The 19,792-nt window shown below is 34.6% G+C and overlaps 1 protein-coding gene across 2 annotated transcripts; it reads left to right on the top strand.

Moving 5' to 3' along the window:
- Nucleotides 1–2,982: 2,982 nt before the first annotated feature.
- On the top strand, nucleotides 2,983–9,829 carry LOC107851053 (RING-H2 finger protein ATL38). 2 transcript variants are annotated; one of them, XM_016695945.2, is made up of 3 exons: nucleotides 2,983–3,211; nucleotides 4,985–5,082; nucleotides 9,100–9,829. In XM_016695945.2, the coding sequence occupies exons 1-3, from the start codon at nucleotides 3,206–3,208 to the stop codon at nucleotides 9,509–9,511; spliced, it is 516 nt and encodes a 171-aa protein (XP_016551431.1). In that variant the 5' UTR covers nucleotides 2,983–3,205; the 3' UTR covers nucleotides 9,512–9,829. The 2 variants fall into 2 exon arrangements, with proteins under 2 accessions (XP_016551431.1, XP_016551430.1); XM_016695944.2 differs by having other exon boundaries at nucleotides 2,983–4,254.
- Nucleotides 9,830–19,792: the final 9,963 nt, after the last annotated feature.

Below are 19,792 nucleotides of genomic sequence, written 5' to 3'. Positions count from 1 at the left end.
TAAAATATGTTGACTGTATGGATAAATTATAATTTATGAGATAGTTGGCATAGATAATGTTTGTTGGGAACATGGGGAACATGACAATTATATCAGCAAGAGAAGAATCTGGAAATCACATTAGATTAAAGGCAATTGATGAAAGTGTCAAAATAAAAAGTAAATAAATATTTTTTTAGAAAAACTTTCGGTTTCAAATTTACTAATCCATTTGGATCACTAAATCACTGAAAAGAGAAATGCTTTTTTCGTATTAAAATTTTTAAACACGAAAATTTCAAATAAAAGGGAACGAATATCATTCATCGATAATCAATAAATAATTATAAGAAGAAGAAATGAAAATATGTGGACTTTTTTTTTTTTTTTTTTTTTGGCAATTAACTGATTTTTTATTAATCACCCAAGTAAAAACAGTGTACATCTCCGATGAGTGCCATAACCATCTCATTCTTTTTCCTACTTCTACACTTTCTTCTAAAGAGAAAACAAAATTACATAATCCCTTCTACTACAGGAGCATATGTATGAAAATAAGCTACTATTTGCTCTCACTCTAGTCTCTAGTACATAAATCAATTTTCACCTTTCGAATTAATTCTTCATCTGTTGTAGTCTTCTTCTGAAATATCCGAGCATTCCTTTTGATCCATAATGTTATACACCACTGCAGCTAGACTGGCTTTTAAGATCTTCCCTCTTACATTTTTCTCAGCAGACTGCTTACTCACCCATTTTCATACTGCATCTCATTCCTTATAATTTTTATTTCTCTTATGCCATCTCAGTATAGCAAACCATATCCTGCTAGTTATACTGCATTCAAAGAATAAATGGGTGCTGCTTTCCTTGTGATTTTGGCAGAATACACATTCTTCTTCCACCTTTATACCCCATTTTAAGGTAATATATATAAGGTAAAAAAAAATGACTTTGATAAATCCTTGACTCAAGTAAAAATATATCAAAACAATTATAAAAGGGGAATACATTAGAACAAAAAAACAACAGCAACAACAAATAACAGAATAATTGAAGCAACGGAAATAATAAGTCATAATAAAAAGAAGCATAAGAATAGTAATACAGTAAAGGGAAAACTATACGAGGCTATCTAGGGTCATATTTTAAGTAATGTCTTGTCTAATCACCTCTTCATAATATTTGAGATATCACTACTTATCATCAAATCCATCATAACCAACCTCTCACATTCCCTTACAGATCTATACCTCAGTCTCATTTTCTTCATCTTATTCACTCTGGAGGTTATTCTCGCCTCATCCTAATATCTTTAATTCTTATTTTATCTTTCTTAATATGCTCACGCATCCCTGTTAACTGCTTTAATCTTTCATTTGTGTGAGTTCTTAACCAACTAACGATATGCCTCATACAACATAGTAGATCTAACAAACAGTTTATAAAACTTGCCTTTTAAGTGCCCATTTGGATGGACTTATTTTAAGTGGGGAAAAAACATCGTTTTCATCCCAAATTATACCCGAAAGGTCTAAGCCACACCTAAATTATACTAGTGACCTATTACAAACCTTAACTATAAAAAAGTGATACTTTTTACACCCTGTCAGGCATTACACCACTTGCATGTGGTGTGGTGTTTTACACGCGCTGCCACGTCAGCGCCACATCAGCACCACGTCAGCGTCATCCGAAAAAATAATAAATTTATTGTTTTCATAAATTCTTCCTTTTTCTTTCTTCTTTTTAATTTAAATCCTTTTTCTTTCTTTCTTTCTTCTTCATAATTTTTTTTATTTAAATAATTATGTTTTTTTCTTCAATGTCCAAAACCATGAAAGTGTAGGTATTCTTCAATGTCTAAAATCATCTTCTTCAATGTCCAAAACCTTCTTCTTCTTCTTTTTTTTTCTTCAATAAATTCTTTAATATCCAAAACCATCTTCTTCTTTTTCTTCAATTACCAAAAAGAAAAAATAAATTATTGGAATCATATTCTTAACGGGAAGATGATATAAAATTAATACACCCAAGCAACAACTTCATTCAAATTCAATGTCATCTTCTTTCTTTTTTTCTTCAATTTCTTCAATGTCCAAAACCATCTTCTTCTTTTTCTTCAATTTCCCAATGACCATAATGTCATCTTCTTCTTCCATTGTTGATATAAAATCAATATACCCAAGCAACAACTTCATTCAAATTCAATGTCATATTTTTCTTCTTTTTCTTCAATAAGTTTTCTCCAATCTTTACAAGTCTCATAAAAAAAAAAAATTTGATCGACTTTTTTTTTTTTTTTTAATTTCAATGATTTTCAACAAGATGAGTAAAGAATTTTGAAAGTACAAGTATCACCAAATTGAATTGAACTTCTTCTCCCATGAACATATTAATTTGAAAGTACATCAACAAGATGAATTGAATTTAGAAAGCAATAATTCAACTGCGTTCGGTGAACTTCTTCTCACTTCAACACGCCGATTCAACGATTCAACTTCTATTTTTCTCTATAAAAATTACTATGAAAAAATCATTTTCATCAACCACAAGTAGCAGTGGTTGTGAATTGAAAAAAATGAATAAGAAAGAAGATTGAGAGAGAAATAGAAAAAAATTAAAAACAGGGTTGAAGGAAAGAGAATCTGTGTGGGGCTGGGTGCTGGGACGGGGGGTTTTAAACAATAATGTTGGCTTTAGACGCGCCTTTTTTTAAATTTAATTTTATTTTCACATTAGATTTAGGGTGTAAATAGTTTCACTTTTTTTATAGTTTAGGTGTGTAATAGGTCATTAGTATAGTTTAGGTGTAACTTCGATTTTTTGAATATAATTTGAGTTGGAAACGATGTTTTTTTCCTTTTTAAGTGTTTTTAAGTCAAAAATAGTTTTTAAGCCAAAAATAATGTTTGAGTAAATTTTTAAAATATTTAAAAATACTTTATTTTAAGATAAAACTGCTTAAATAAGTCAAAGGCCAAAAGGAAAAAAGTTCATCCAAACGGGTAAGTCATTCTTATCACACAAAACCCTAAATGCGAGCCTCCAGTTCATCTACTCCGCTCCAATATATTGCGTCACATCGTCAATCTCACTAATTACTTCCTCTCACCAATCAGGAGAAAAAATTACTCCACTAATCAACTATGATAATGGATCTGAGATTTCTCTCTCTCTCTCTCTCAAATCCCTCTCACTAATTTTCTCTGTTTTCTCTCTCCACATGACGGTATATTAAGAAAACATGCTGACCTCTCTTCTTGATTACAATGCTAAGTTTTCAAGATTTCAAATATCCACTACATATATACATGTAGAAATATAGGAGACACAGATTTCTCTAGAGTGATAAAGATTGTATTTTTATGAGCTATGTTGGAAATCCAGATTAGATTCTTGGTTGCATTTCTTAAGTAAATTGCTTCAAAATGTTCAGAAGATTTGATTTTTGAGAGAAAAATGAATGAAGTAGTATAAGGGGTTTCTTTATAGAGTTTCTTGAAGTGAAAAACAATGGAGTGGGGAAAGAGGATGAGTCTGGTGATGTTATTAGGGGTTGGTTTTAGGTTTTCTTGATATTATATGAGTTGGGTATAGTGTAGAATTTTAGCATATTGGGGATTCATATAGTTGACTCCAATTTGTTTGGGACTGAGGCATAGTAATAGTAGTAGTTGTTGTTGTTTGGATGTAGTGTAGAATTTGAGCATAGTTGGTTATAGTGAGGAAGTCATATAGCCAACCCCAACTTGTTTGGGACTGAGGAGTAATAGTTGTTGTTTGGATATAGTGTAGAATTTGGGTATATTAGGGATTCATATAGCCGACCTCAACTTGTTTGGGACTGAGGGGTAGCAGTAGTTGTTGTTTGGCTATACTGAGGAATTCATATAGTCGACCCCAAACAACTTGTTTTGGACTGAGGCGTAGTTGTTGTTGTTGCTTGTGTGTAGTGGAGATTCATATAACCGACCCCAACTTGTTTGGAACTTGTTTGGTTTATGTTGGAATGAGAAGAGCAAAATTTTCTTTTTTTGGGGAAAATTCAAATCTTGGGCTGTTGAAGTGAACAGTAAAGTTGCTATTTTGGGAAAAAACAAACAAGTTGGTGAAATGATATCTTCAGGGACAAATTTAGTGATGACTGTGATTGGATTTGCAGTTAGTACTATGTTCATAGTATTTGTGTGCACAAGGCTAATTTGTGCAAGAATTCAATTGAACGCAAGACGGCGCTCTTTTGCATATGCTTCTAGAATTGATCTTAGCATTGTAAGCATTTGTTTCATTACTGGTTTAGTAGTATGCTGTTTTCAGTAGTATGGTGTTTTCTTTATACTGTTTTGGCATCTTGTTGCTTTTTGGTTTACTGTTTTCTTGATGGGATTTTCTTACATTTAAGTTGGGTTGTTGGAAAAATGAGTTTCTTGAAGTTGAAATTGTGTTTGGACAGAATTTCACTTGGAAAAAAGTTGAAGTTTTGTGAGTGAAATATTTCGTAAACCACTTTTCTAATTTTAGATTCTCTATCTCAAACAATGGACAAAGTTGTAAAACTCAAATTGATTTGTACATAATAGTTCATTATATGCAAATAATATGTATGTCAAAGTGCCTACTTAATCTGATCGTAACTGCAGTTTTGATTGGTTTGAGTAGTCTAGCTGGTGCACAGTACATATTCTATCCTGTAGGCCACTTAGGTCTTTGATGTGTAGTTTGTTAAAGGGGTTTTGTGCTTTTACTGTGACTTGTCTTAGTATTCGAGTGGAGGCTTTTCAAACAAACATCAATTTGTCTTGACGATGCTTATAGGTCTTATTCCCCTTACAAACTAGCTATATTTAGTTGAACTTGATCAGTAACTGTACTAAAATATCCCTTTTTAGTCACTATTTTTCTTGGCTTCTTCTTTATTAATGGAAACAGAACGATTTTTTCAGATGAATCACTAATTCTGGTTTTTGGTTAAATAACAGTACCGTATGTTTACCTTGTACAGTTGGAGCGTGGCTTACATGGTCTCGAGCCTCTTGCTGTTGCAAACTTCCCGACAAAGAAGTATGGGGATTTGTTTTTTAACTCTGCAGAAGATGCTCAGTAAGTTGATATTTTTTTCAAGTTCTACATATTATACAAGCCTTAGATAAATAGCATTTCTTTCTAGTTGGTGGTTCTTGACTTCTATATAAGATGGACTAGATTTATCTTGATTGCAGAAAGCAACTCTATTTTTTGTTGAAAACAGGAATTAATCATGATTAGTGAGATTACATATAAAACAGAAGAAGTTGGAGTAGGATTATCAACATGTGTTCAGATTGTCTTGTACTTTTTCAACGTTAATAAATCTGTTAAGTCCACATCGTTAAATTCTAATATGATGTTGGAATAGTATGTATCTGGGAACCTGTGAATACTTTTGAAGAATGACATCAAAAAGTCAGTAATTGCTTTCATTTTCTTGAGGGATATTGTGAAGGTTCTTTTACAATTTTGATGCAAATCTTGTTATCCATTTAAAGAATGTTAGGAGCAAGAAAAAATGTCTGCTGAGTGTTAACTTTGCTTGCTCGGATAAGGATTTTGGCAGCTGTGTGTATTTGTGTTGGTTGGATCTACGCTTTTAACATATTAGCTAGTTACATTAATTCACCTTTGTTAATTTTGTTAATTGGTCAAAGATCTTGTGTTGGTGGTATTCCTGGGGCTACTAAACTCTAGGTGTGTAGTTCGACCACAAGTGAAGTCTATGTGTGTGTGTGTTACCCACCCCCGGCTGTGGCTCTTCTCATTCCTCATAACCCCCTCTAAATCTTACTTAGGTTAACAGCTGACAGTAAGTGTTTATTCTACTTTCTGTGCAAAGTAAATTTCTTTTAAAGAAACTAAATCAGATTTAGTTCAAAATTTGAGTTACTTGAATCATTTGGGATGAGGCGTTCAGGACAGCCAGAACAAGAGAAGGCATTCTTTTTTTGTTGATAAGATAAATATTTTAAGGAGAGGACGTTCTTGGCCGAGATAATTGTTATACGCTCAAAACCGCTGTTCCTTTGAATTCAGTGACATTCACTCTGCTCTTTGCTTTGCTTGTGCATCCTCCAGTTATAGGAGAACCAACAGTCAACAGTAAGCCTGCAAGGCATTAAAATATGACCGAGTTGTGATAGAGACTGAAGTTAAAAAGGGATATAGTTGTTCACCTTTTAATATAATCTATGAGTTTCCTCTGAACTAAAGAATGAAATATTTCCTTTTCTCTCATTCTCCATCTCAAGAAGGGGAGCCTTGGAGTAACTGGTAAAGTTGCTGCCATGTGACTAGGAGGTCATAGGTTCAAGCCTTGGAAACAGCACATGCAAGGTAAGGCTGCGTACGATACACCCTTGTGGTGGGGCCCTTCCCCGGACACCGCGCATAGCGGTAGCTTTAGTGCACCGGGCTGCCCTTTTTTTTTTTCATTCTCCATCTCAAGCAGTAACCATTATATATTACAGTAATGAGGAAAAGTTCACTGCTTTGATGTCTTGGTTAAAATGCAATCAGGTTTTGACTATTAAAGCTTTGCTCGTCTAAAGCTTGTTCAGAAAAGTCTAATCAATTGGCTTTGTTTTTCTTTTCTGAGGGGACAGGGGGGATTGCTAGAATGTCCCTTTGTTAATTCTTAAGTCACGTGAAGTCCATTTGCTGCTAATGTTTAGACCTCAAAACTCTCTTCTTGATATATAGAAAGGAAGAGCAAATCAAAAACATTAAGGATAAAGGTTTTTAATGCATGAACACAACAGATAATATAATAGTTTCGAAGTGTAGGATTTTGCAACATGCTTCCTGAACCAGTGTTGGTCATCCTGCAGTACATGGATTCATCTTTTTTTTTGGTCTGGGACTTCAGATTTTCTGCAAATCCAGCTGGAAGTTTCCTGGAGGGCAAGGATTAGAAGCCAGAATTGGTTTTACACTGTAGAAAAATGGATTAGATGCACATGACCACTGACGTGATTGAAATATGAACGACTATTAAACTTAAAAGGTTTCGGTTAACTCTTACCTCTCTATTTCAGTGGATAAAGGGACTACGTTCTTTTAAGCTTCATGTATGTATTGGGACACAATTTGTCATCCAATGTACTAAAGATAAACACGCAGCTTTTATTTAATTGCCACAGCGTGTGTGATAGGTATTCAATATGACTATTAAACTAGAAACTTCAATGAAATTCCTAGACTATGATTAGCCAAACAGAATTTATAAACGTCTAGGATACATGCACATTTCAGTACACCTAGTATGAAGGAACATAGAAAAGAATTATTTCTTCTTCACATTGGAAATGGAGAATTGTTTGGGCATTTGTTCTTCTCTATCTGGACTTGGACTTTATACATCTCTGTTGGTCTATATAAAGAGTCTCTCTTTAAAGTACCAGGTTTTGAAGAATAGAGAATCAGGTTAGCGTTGGGTTAAAAGCATCATATATAAGGTAGGTGGTAGATCTATGCGAGATATGATTGCACCATATAGATGCTTCAATTCCCTTGTTATGTAAATCCTAGATAATTTGACTATTTGAGCACACACTTGCCTTTATATCAGAGAAGCTAACTGCTCGGAAGGAACGAATTTACTCGAAACCATTGATTGATGACTTCTGGACTAGAATGAACTAAGCATTAGTTAGTACATATCTGATTCTGTTTTCCAAATATGTCAAAGAAAGGGAAGAGAGGAAAATTGATTAGAGATGTTCAGAGGGAGTAGATTCTGGGTTCTGGATGCTGTCCATAGAAACTCTATCAAAGAGTCATGCTAGGCGTAAGTGTTATTGTATCCTCAGGGACGGACCTATAGCCAAATTTTTTGGTGCTCCGGCACCCATTAAATCCGACGCAGACTAGGTATAACTATATGAAAAATGTATAAAATTGGTATAAATTTTAGAAAAGCACCCCTTTTAACTAAGAAGATAGCTGGGTGCTTTAGTTTTTAGGCGGAATCTCAAAGGGTTGGGCGTCAATATGTGTGTTCAAACCTTCCGGGTACCCACGACCCCCAAAATCCTGGGTCTGCCACTGGGTATCCTAGTGCGTTTCAACGACCATAGATGTCATATCAGGAGGTCTTGAAGGATATACAACATTAGAAAATGCATTTTGAATTGGGGTGCCAAAATGTACCTCTTTAAAACTACAACCATGCTCCTCCCGGATGTATTAAAATCATCATCATGCAGGAGAAGTGACCTCTTTCTGGTGATAATTGTTGGAAAATATATCACCAATGGTGCATGTACTAATTCTATGTAGTATAGATGTTTGTAAAATAGTCCTGCTGTAGACTGATAGGCTATATGTTTGACATGCAGGTAACCATAGTAGATTTTTTATCATTGTTAGAAGGCTAAGCAATAACCACAACAACAATATACCTAGTGTACTCCCACAAGTGGGGTCTAGGGAGGGTCGTGTGTATACAAACCTTACTCCTACCACGTGGAGTTAGAGAGATTGTTTCATGGAAGACCTTGGCTCGAGTAAAGCATTTTCAAAGCAGATTTGGAAAGAGAATATAGAAGGTAAGTAGATAATGTAAATAAGAACAATGACAATAGCAAATAATACGATAACATAAGTAAAGGAGACAACATATAATAATAACAATGGAAGAGTGGTAGTAATACTACCGAGAAGGAAAAACTAGATGAATGCTCGACTGCCTACTAACCTTCTAATCCCCGATCGCTATATCCTCCTATGTAGGATCACGTCCTCGGTAAGCTGCAGGTGTGTCATGTCCTGTTTCCTCAGACCCACCACATCCAATCTCTCACACCTCTTCACCGGGGTATCTGAGAAGCTAAACAGATGTGCCTGAACATATTTTGTACATCTGATGTTGGAGTAGAACCTAAAGTTATGTTACCTTTTCCGTATAAAAAATTGAGATTTTTGCTTATAGTATTATTACTATCTTTTATGGTGTGCCTATCTTGTACGTTGTAGTTTTGTAACTTTTGTAACTTGTGGAGTATTGTAGGTGTCCGTCTCTGTAGTGCTTTCGATAAAAACATATCCAATTACCTTACTATAACTTCTCCAACTTTATTGTCATAGGTGCATTGTTTGCCTTGCCGAGTATCAAGAGAAGGATACGTTACGCATTTTGCCAACATGTGGGCATTCTTTCCATGCAACATGTATTGACATATGGTTTCAGCAGCATTCCACTTGCCCAGTTTGTCGAATTTCTCTACGCGAGACTCCTGAAAAAAAGCGATTTATGCAACCTTTGTTTAGTTCAGCTATCCGATCTCACCTTGCCATGAACTCCCTGAATATTAGTTCGAACCATTGTCTATCAGCTGAGCAGAGACATTCTCCAAGATTACATGACAGCCTGAGAACAGACTCCACCACAGACGCTGGTGTGATGGTAGTCAGTGGAAATGATGTCATATTAAACGAGGATGGTCACAACACGAAATACTCAGAAACCAAGCAAATTGAGAGCCCATCAAATGCATAAGCTTTAAAGTCAAGACTACAGACTTTCAAATTGCCAGAGAGGGAAGATTTTACGATGTAGTATCATGTTCATTCCGTTGCCTGAATTTTGATTTGGTAGATAACTTATTGCTCATAGCCTTTTGTAAATATAGCAAGGCATTGTTTCTTTCATTTTTGGAGTACCTCACACTTTGCTATACTTCAGTTTTCAACTTGAAGGTTGGTGGTAGTTTTGTAGATCATCTAGTTCAGCTTCCTTGCTGAACAATGTCAATTACATATGAGTTTCGTAGACAAGTTTGTACCTACATATTCAGTAGTTATTTACTTCAACCTATATATTCTTGTTTCTTACACACTAATTTTTTTGCAAGAACACTTAACTAGCAACAACATACCCAACGTAGTTCCACAAAGTGGGGTTTGGGGAGGGTAAAGTGTACGCGGACCTTACCTCTACCTTAGAGGTGAGATAGTGAGATTGTTTCTGATAGACCCTCGGCTCAAGGCAAAAACTGTTAGAGCTTCACAGCTCGGAATCACCATTGAAATGTAAACTGAAAACCCTAGAATACGTGAAGACGAAGAGATAAATATCTTTTATTTCCTTGAAAACTAAGTGCTTCTAGAATAGTCTCCACTATTTATATTTACACAATAAAATGAGAAAAATAGAAATACAATGTATGAAAATATATTCATGTGGGCTTTCCGGATCTGGATGACCGTGGAGCATCAATTGGGCCTCGTGGATCTTTTATTAGGCCAACGTTAACACCCACCTCAAGCTGGAGGGTGTGTGCACGCCCAGCTTGCAAAGAAGATGATGATGAAGTGGTCCACTCAGAGATTTAGTCATGATGTCAGCCAGCTGAGCAGCGGAAGAAACATGATGTAGAGAAATAAGCTGAGCAACAAGACAATCACGAACATAATGACAAGCGATCTCAATGTGCTTTGTCCGTTCGTGGAAAACAAGATTCTTGGCAATGTGCAATGTAGCCTGGCTATCACAAAAAACAGGGACAAGAGCAGAAATAGTGAGACCCATGTCAGCAAACAGACGAATCAACCAAGCGACTTCAGTAACAACTTTGCGTGAGGCACGATACTCAGCCTCAGCAGAAGAGAGAGCAATAGTGGGCTGTTTTTTGCTTTTCCAAGATATAAGACCTCTATCAAACACCACAAAATAACCAGTGACAGACTTCCGTGAAAGAGGGCAGGCAACCTAGTCAGAATCAGAATAGGCAAACAAAGAGAAGGAGGGAGTAGCAGGTAAAAAAATGCCTTGATCTGGAGCATCCAACAAATACCTGAGGACATGTGTACAATCTTTCATATGAGCAACACAAGGAGACTGTAAGAACTGACTCAGGTATTGTACAACAAAAGATATATCTGGTCTGGAATGTTGAAGAAAATTGAGTTTATCAATAAGGCGCCTGAAAACAGATGGTTCAGGCAGTGGGTCACCTATATCTGGAACCAACTTTACAAATGGTTCCAAAGGAGAAACAACAAGAGTGAAATTGGAGCAAAGAAACTCATTTAGCAAATTAGAAGTATACTTATGTTGATGCATAAGATAACCATCATCGTGAGAAATTATTTCCAAGCCTAAAAAATAATGAACCAGCCCCAAATATTTGATCTTGAATTGATGATCAAGAAAAGACTTGAGGTTGTTCATTTGAGTAATATTGGAGCCAGCCAGCAGAATATCATCCACATAAACCACTAAAATAACCAGGGAATCACCAGAAGACTTAGTGAAGAGAGAAATATCATTCTTGCTAGCAATGTAGCCTCGAGATAACAAGGCTTCAGACAGTTTAGAGAACTACTGTCTGGATACCTGTTTGAGGCCATATAAAGACTTTCTGAGTTTGCAAACCAAAAGAGTTGTACAAGAAGAAAAAGCAGAAATATCAAGGCCAGGGGCTATCTTGTAGACATCCTCATGAAGGTCACCATGAAGAAAAACATTATTGACATCAACCTGGAAAACAGTCCAGTAATATTTTGCAGCAAGAGATAAGAGACATTTAACAGTGGTTAACTTGACCAAATGAGAGAAAGTCTCATGATAATCAGTGCCTTCCTTTTGGGTATCACCCCTAATGACAAGCCTAGATTTATACCTCTCAACAGTACCATCAGACCTTTGTTTGATTTTGTACACCCATTGACATGGGATAGCCTTCTTGTTTGAAGGCAGGGGAACAATATCCCATGTATGATTGTTCTCAAGAGTCTCAAATTCCTGTAGCATAGCCTCCTGCCAGGCATGACTAGAAGCAGCTTACTGGTAAAATAAAGGCTCATGCAGATGTAGGTCAACACTGAAAACCTTGGAATTGATCTGGATGGGATCAGAAGGGGGAAGGACAAAAGAACATATGTAATCAGGAGGATGAGAAAATCTAGTACTCCTCCTAAGAGGAAATGGAGATGAAGAAGATGAGGGAGATAAATTAAGAGTAGGAATAATAGTGAAAGTTGGACCAACTGTAGGGGAATCAACAAAATCAAGAGGGGGAGGAAAAGGAGAAGAAGTAGAAGAGGCAAGATAAGGAAAGATGGTTTCATGAAAATGGACATCTCTAGAGCAAATGATTGAGAAAGTGGAAAGATTAAGCAATTTGTAACCTTTCTTACCAAAAGGGTAGCCTAAGAAGATGTTAGGGATGGATCTAGATTTGAGTTTATCTCTAAAAGGCGTAGGGGTGGCTGCATAAGCAAGGCAGCCAAAACTCCTTAAATGATCATAAGTTGAAGGGGAGCCATGCAGTTTTTCAAAAGGAGAGAGATTATTTAAAGTGACAAAAGGGAATCTGTTTATCAAGTAGGTACCAGTTAAGACACACTCACCCCAATACTTCAAAGGAAGTTTAGACTGAAATAGTAAAGCTCCGAAAACTTCTAGGAGTTGTTTGTGTTTCCTTTCCACAACTCCATTTTGTTGAGGAGTGTGAGAAATAGGTCTGGTGGAGAATGCCATGAAGAGAGAAAAATTATTGTAGATTAGTGTTTTTACCTAGTTCAAAAACATTGTCAGACCTAAAAACTTGAACTGTGTGATGATACTGGACTTGAACCATGGAAACAAAAGTTTTAATCACATATGAGGCACTAGAATTTGAAGAAAAAAGATGTGTCCAGGTGACCTTGGTAAAATCATCCACCAAGGTGAGGCAATATTTGAAATCATTATAGGTTTGAGTGTGATATGGACCCCATACATCTATATGAACAAGTTGAAAAGGAGTGGAAGAATGAGAAGAACTAGTGAAAAAAGGTAATTTATACTGTCTAGCCTTAGGACAAATGTCACAAATAAAATTCTGTTTGGGAGATATTTTCCCAGTTAAGAAATCAATGGACTTCATTTTGTGATAAGGAATATGACCAAGTCTTTAGTGCCAAAACAAATCAACTTTATTTATGTGATGTGAAGAGGAATTATAAGTACCAGAATTAAGAAAACTACAAGGAATAGAAGAAAAATCTGAATCAGGTGGAGCAAAATAGTATAACCCATGTGCAACTTTACCAATTTCCAACTGCTTTTTCAAAGAAGGGCCCTGTAAAATGCAGTTAGACTTGGTGAAAATTGTAGTACACTCAAGTTGTGAAAGAAGTTTGTGAATAGAGATGAGATTAAATTGGAAGGATGGAACTAAGAGTACATTATGCAAAGTCATGTCTAGTCTGAGTGTCAAGGACCCAGTTGACACAACCTTGACCTTGTACCCATTAGGAAGACTAATTAAAAAGGGTAAATTTAAAGGAATTATATTGTGAAGTAAGTTTTTGTGAGGAGTCATGTGATTAGTGGCTCCAAAATCAAGGATCCAAGGATTTAAACCTAGATTAGAAACTACACTAGCAGGAAAAGCAGTGGACAAAACAGCAGGGTGATTGAACACACCTGCAAAGTGAGCAAATTCCTCAAAAGGATGGTTATGAGACCCATGATCAGGAATGGAAGACTTGCTATCAGATGTGTTGTGGAGATGTTGAAGATGTTAATAATGCTGAAATTGATCCTTGGTCAGTCTATAATCACCATCATCAATCTTAACAAAAGAGACAGAAAGCTCAGCAGGTGAGCTATCAGATTGTGCAAAAGACACAGATTTCCTGCCCTTGGTGAGCTTGAAATCAGCAGGATATCCATGAAGTTTGTCGCATTTATCAATCAGATGTCCAGATTTCGTGCAATATTTGCAAAAAATAGATGAAGAGGTGGAAGGAGCAAAATTAGGAGTAAGGGGTTTTCTGCCATCAATTGGATTTCTTATAGCATCATATGACAGGAATGAGGAAGGGTTTCTTTTAGAATCAAAATGAAACCTTTGGCTATAGCCTCTTCCTACAGAAGTATTCTGAGACATTAAATTGAAAGCAATTGAATTATTTGAGAAACTAGGAATTGGAAGAGATGACTCATTCTGCTTCTCAACATGTTGCAGCATAGTATAAGAACTACTAAGAGAAGGTAATGTGGGCATCATCAGCAGATTACTCTTACAAAGAGTGTACTCATCATTTAACCCATTAAGAAATTGAAACAACTTTTGTTATTCCATGAACTTCCCTAAAGCCCCACAAGTACACACAGGACCAACATATGAGGTACTCAACTCATCCCAAAGGGTACGCAACCTAGTGAAATAAGATGAGATATTTGAAGATCCTTGGACAGTAGAGTTAATCTCTTTCTGGATCTGAATGTATTTGATCCCATTAGACTAACCAAAATGCTCATTTATATCAGACCAGGTGTCTTTGGCAGAGTCAAAACACATAACACTCGTGGCTAGTTTAGTGGACAATGAATTTGTAATCCATGCCATAACCATGTTGTTGCATCTCTCATAAAATGGAAAATAAGAAGAATTGGGTGCAGGTTTAGACACAATTCCAGTAACTAGCCCCAATTTATTCTTAGCAGAGAAAGCCGTCATTATATTCTTACGCCAAACCACAAAACCAGTACCATCAAATAATGGAGTCACCAAATGTGTACCAGGATTATCAGAGGGATGCAGATACAGTGGATGAGTTGGAGAAACTAAAAATTCTTCAAACCCCGAGGTGCTATTCATGTTTTTCGTAGACATGTTTATACTAATCGACTAGTGACAGGCAAAATTACAACAGATCTAAGAGAATACAAGCTAGAAGGCAAAATTACAGTAGATTTAAGAGCACACAAGCTAGATGAGCACACAAGCTAGACGACATGCAAAATTACATCAGATCTAAAAGGATATAAGCTAGATCTCTTATCAAACAGTATAGAAATCGAAGTAAAAAGGAAATCGATTACCGCCCTTCTTTGCAACCCGAAGAAGTAAGCCCTAGTCTAGTTTGTCTTCGAAAAGGAAATCCCAAAATCGAAAAAACCTTGAACTTTCGCATGGGATCAAAGTTGATGAACACCTTCGAGGGTACTATCGAAAGATAGAGGAAGATGCAAGGATCACGAATCTAGGCCCTGATACCATGTTAGAACTTCACAGCTCGAAATCGCCATTGAAATATAAACTGAAAACTCTAGAATATGTGAAGACGAAGAGAGAGAAATATTTTTTATTTCCTTGAAAACTAAGTGCTTCTAGAATAGTCTCCACTATTTATATTTACACAATAAAAAGAGAAAAGTAGAAATACAATGTATGAAAATATATTCATGTGGGCTTTCCGGATCTGAATGACTGTGGAGCATCAATTGAGCCTCGTGGATCTTTTATTGAGTCTAGAAAGACTTAATGGAAGAACATAAATGACACCCTCTAGTAGGGTATCAGGAATAGTCTCCACTATTTATATTTACACAATAAAATGAGAAATATAAAAATACAATGTATGAAAATATATTCATGTGAGCTTTCCGGATCTGGATGACTGTGTAGCATCAATTGGGCCACGTGGATCTTTTATTGAGTCTAGAAGGACTTAATGGAAGAACATAAATGACACCCTCTAGTAGGGTATCAAGAATAGTCTCCACTATTTATATTTACACAATAAAATGAGAAAAATAAAAATACAATGTATGATAATATTTTCATGTGGGCTTTCCGGATCTGGATGACTGTGTAGCATCAATTGGGCCACGTGGATCTTTTATTCAGTCTAGAAAGACTTAATGGAAGAACATAAATGACACCCTCTAGTATGGTATCAAAACTTTCAGGTTTGATATATGCTAAGTCGATATCTATCGTATCATGTCCACCCCTAACTACCTATCCTCAATATAGTATATCCTGATGTTATTTTAAGTGTCTTGATCGTGTAAATTGCTTTCTCGTTTGTGCATAACTTTAAAATAATCATTTTCAGAATCCCCATTTAAAAGTTTAACCGCCTCAAAATCAAATTTAAATTCACGGGATTAAACTGAAATCGCTGATTTGAATTTTGGTTAGTTAAACTTCAGACTCGAAGCTAAGAAGCACCATCGAGATGGTCAGCTTGCCAAAATTGACTAAACTTTAAATAGTGTATAAAAAATCATATACTCCTCCGTTCTCGCATTAGTTGTTAACATTACGAAAAATACTAGTTTCAATTTACTTGTCAGTTTACAAAATAAAATTAAAAAATTCATCCCATTTTATTCTTAATATTAAATTTTTTTGGAAATAAGATTAGTTTCGTCTTCTTTCCGCCTCCTCTCTTTCTTTCTAATAAAATCTTGGTATGTGTTTTGAGTGAGTCTTCATGTGAGCTCAACGATACCTATGAAGTAAAATCTATTTTTCTTGGCTTTCCAACTCATAAGGGAGTTGAGGGACTCAAAATATCCACTGTATAGTTTGAGCATACTAAACAATGACCCAATTTTTCTTGAAATAAGATTAGTTTAGTCTTAGTCTTAAATAAAGTGTAATTTATTGGACAGAAATAAGGGTAAAGTGATTTCTTTAAAGGCGCGTCAAAGAGAAATTAATAATTAATATGAAACAGAGAGAGTGTTTTAAATATGAATGGTACAAGCTGCTACATGGTGAAATTCCTACCTTCTGCAAGTCCATTTGAGATATCATGTTATAATAAATGAAATTAATTGACCAAAAAGTAAAGCAAGACAATTTTTATAATAAAATAAATTGCACACACCGTGAAAACAAAATTATTATTTCAGTGTAGGGTAGTTAACTCCTCTAGAATACTAACAAGTTCTATGTTCTTTCTCATTTAGTTTTACTTGTCTCCTTTTGAGTTAACACACCTATTATATATTGTTTGACACACCTATTATATATTGCTCAAATATATAGATAGCGATAAGTTAGTATATTGTCAGTTTAACAATGTATCTATATTTTCCATTACCCTTTACCTGCTATATTAATTTTCATATGCACACATCAAATTGATCACTTCTTTATTAAAAAACAAAACGGGTTATCTTTTATATGGAATGACATGTAAATCGTGATAAGATAAAAAATATATGATTTTTCCTTTGAATGATAAGTTTATAGCCATGTATATAAGATTCCACTTATGGAATCTTACTAGGTATGTTGTTATTGATGAGTAGCATTAAAAAGGATCGGAACTTTTTATTAAGGACATGTAAATCCTCCTTTATTGATTGAAACTTCGTTGTAACTATAAGAACCAAACTAGAGAGATGAAACATCATTACAATAGTCCTTCCCAATATAATGGTCTGTTGTGAGTTAGTTAAAACCCAATGCTAAGTATCAAAAAATTTTGATATCTCTTTTCTTAATTGATTTTACAATGTATGATCTCTTTTAAATTTTAGGTGTCAAATTTCAAATTGCTTTAATGGCATTCTCTTAAAGGTTGTAATTTTTTGAACATTTAAGAGCGATGCTCTTAGGGTATATTTCAGAAGATTTTTCATTCTTCTCTTTCGTCCTCCATCGCTGCTGACTGAATTAACTAAAAGGTATAGTAGAGATTTCTTGAATCTTTGGCTCTTCTGTTTACTTATTTTGTAGATTCATTGATTATTTTGTATCGCCGACTTTAATCGTTGCCACTTAATAAGTTGTGCATAAACAAGATGATATGACACAACTCTTGCATTTCGGGAGGCATTTTCTGATATTGCAATATATTGTTCCTTTTTTACCTCCCTCTCCGTCTCTTGCATGAAAACATACATTAAGTTTCTGAGAGAGAACCTCTAAAATTGAATTTTGCATGCATGAGAAAACTAAAGTTGTAACTCTTCAACTTTATATAGCTAAGATTGTGTTTTTGGTCGTCTACGTTTTCAAAATTTCCTGAGTTTGTTTTGAGAATGATTTGAATTGTACTTGATATTAGTTCAATTTCTTATTTTGAAGATTTTTCTGTGATCCTTTCATTTGTCAATGTATATATGATCATTTCTTTCTTCCAATGCTCTACACTATCGCTTAATATGTTTTAGTATAGCATAATGGTAACTGATAAGGAGATTTCATTTTGTTTATGGAGTACTGATAGATTCTGTTTTACAGCCTATCTTAATCCTAAATTTTAAATTCTTAGCTTTAAATGAATCTAAGAAAACACAATCAATAGAATTGCTTTAAACTCTACTTGGTGCTACAAATAGTGTTAGAATTTTTTGTAAGATTTCACCTGAATTTTTATTTATTTTTCTTTTGATATCTCAATTAACGAACCATCCAAAATATTATTTGTCTTGGTGTAACTTCTAGAAACATCTATCGCTAACACTATTTGCTTTATTATTTTTCCCTTGGAAGAGTAGGATATTGGAGACTGCAAATTCAAATCAGATTAATCAACTTTAGCAAGGCGTAGGTTCTCTGGAACATGTGTTTTTCACAATTTTAGAAAAAATAATTTTAGCACTATTTTCTTTATTTTAGTATTTCGAGCGGAACTTCTTTTGAAAACTGTCTGTCTTCAATGTATAAGTAAGATATGTATACATTCTACTGTCCTAAAACCCACTTACAAATTTCCCTTATATATTGTTTTTTTTTTTTTTTTAAAGTATTGCTCTAATTTGTTTAGACAGTATGAATTTCATAAGCATCAAGTTAATAAAAAATAAAGCACTTAGTTCAATATGGAGAATCAGAATAATATGTCTACAATGGAATTAAATGTAATTGTTTAATTTAATCATCAGTTTGGTATATCAACCTTTTCCTTACAATTCAATTATTCTCTATAATTGCCCCAAGGGTGTGGTCGTGGGTTGAGAACCTGAACGTCTTGGGTTCAAATTCCGACATAGAATTACCTGATATTTGTTGCTGTTGGGAGGTGCTAGATATCCCGTGTATATTGTCAAGGTACGCATAAGCTGGCTGGATACCACGATTATCAAAAAAATTATTCTATGTAATTTAATGATTTTGTTTTGGTTACAAGAGAATTCATGTTTGGTTAAACAACATTAAAAGCATTCTTTATAATCTTCAAATTTACAGGTGCTGCTCTAACTTAAATTAGTTCTATGATTAATTTTCTTATTGTTGTTTGAAACCTGTTACTGAATTTAGGATTTAATTTTACTTAATGGTGTATTTGGCAAAATGATGTGATTTTACAGGATATATGTATCAAAAAGGATGTTCGAAAGTAATGAATAAGATATACATTACCGCAGTATTTTTTCAAATATAAGTGCAGCACTTTTAGCTATAACTTCGATAAGAACAATTACAAATTTCAACTAAAAACTACAAGTAGATGAATATTTAAATTAACAATTGTGATAAGTTTATATACTTGGCCAAAATTTTAATTACAATTAATTTTTTTATACTTTCCGCACAATGTGCGGGTACTATACTAGTGACAAGTAAAAGTAGAAATTCAATTAAAAAAATTTGTGACCAAGTAAAAGCGAACAAAAGAAGGACTAAATTTGGAATTGACAATTACATGATTATGCAAGGAACTATAAGTTGCATACAACTATAGAAGCAAAACGAGAAATTGAAGCATGAAAGAAAAGGACAATACTTCTAATTTATGGTAGGAAAGTTGCCCACTTATAATTGATACAAAAATTAACACTGAAAATCTTTGGCAGATGTACTTAAACCTCACTTTTCATGCATTATTAGTGTTAATAATTCTCCCATGTCCTATTTTAATTGTCACTTTTAATAAATTTGATAAACTATTTTTGTATTTATTATTTTTATCATTAACATTAGTGTTAAAACCTGAAGCGATAGTTAAAATGATATGGACAAAAATGAGTAGCTAGTGATTTTTGGATGTCATGTTAATTACGTGACAGCTAACCACTTTTTGTTGGACGCTCAACTAA

The sequence above is a fragment of the Capsicum annuum genome, chromosome 12, assembly GCF_002878395.1.
Source record: "Capsicum annuum cultivar UCD-10X-F1 chromosome 12, UCD10Xv1.1, whole genome shotgun sequence".
Lineage (NCBI taxonomy): Eukaryota > Viridiplantae > Streptophyta > Magnoliopsida > Solanales > Solanaceae > Capsicum > Capsicum annuum.
The sequence above is the reverse complement of the archived record's forward strand: the minus strand, read 5'-3'. Positions and strand labels throughout refer to the sequence as shown.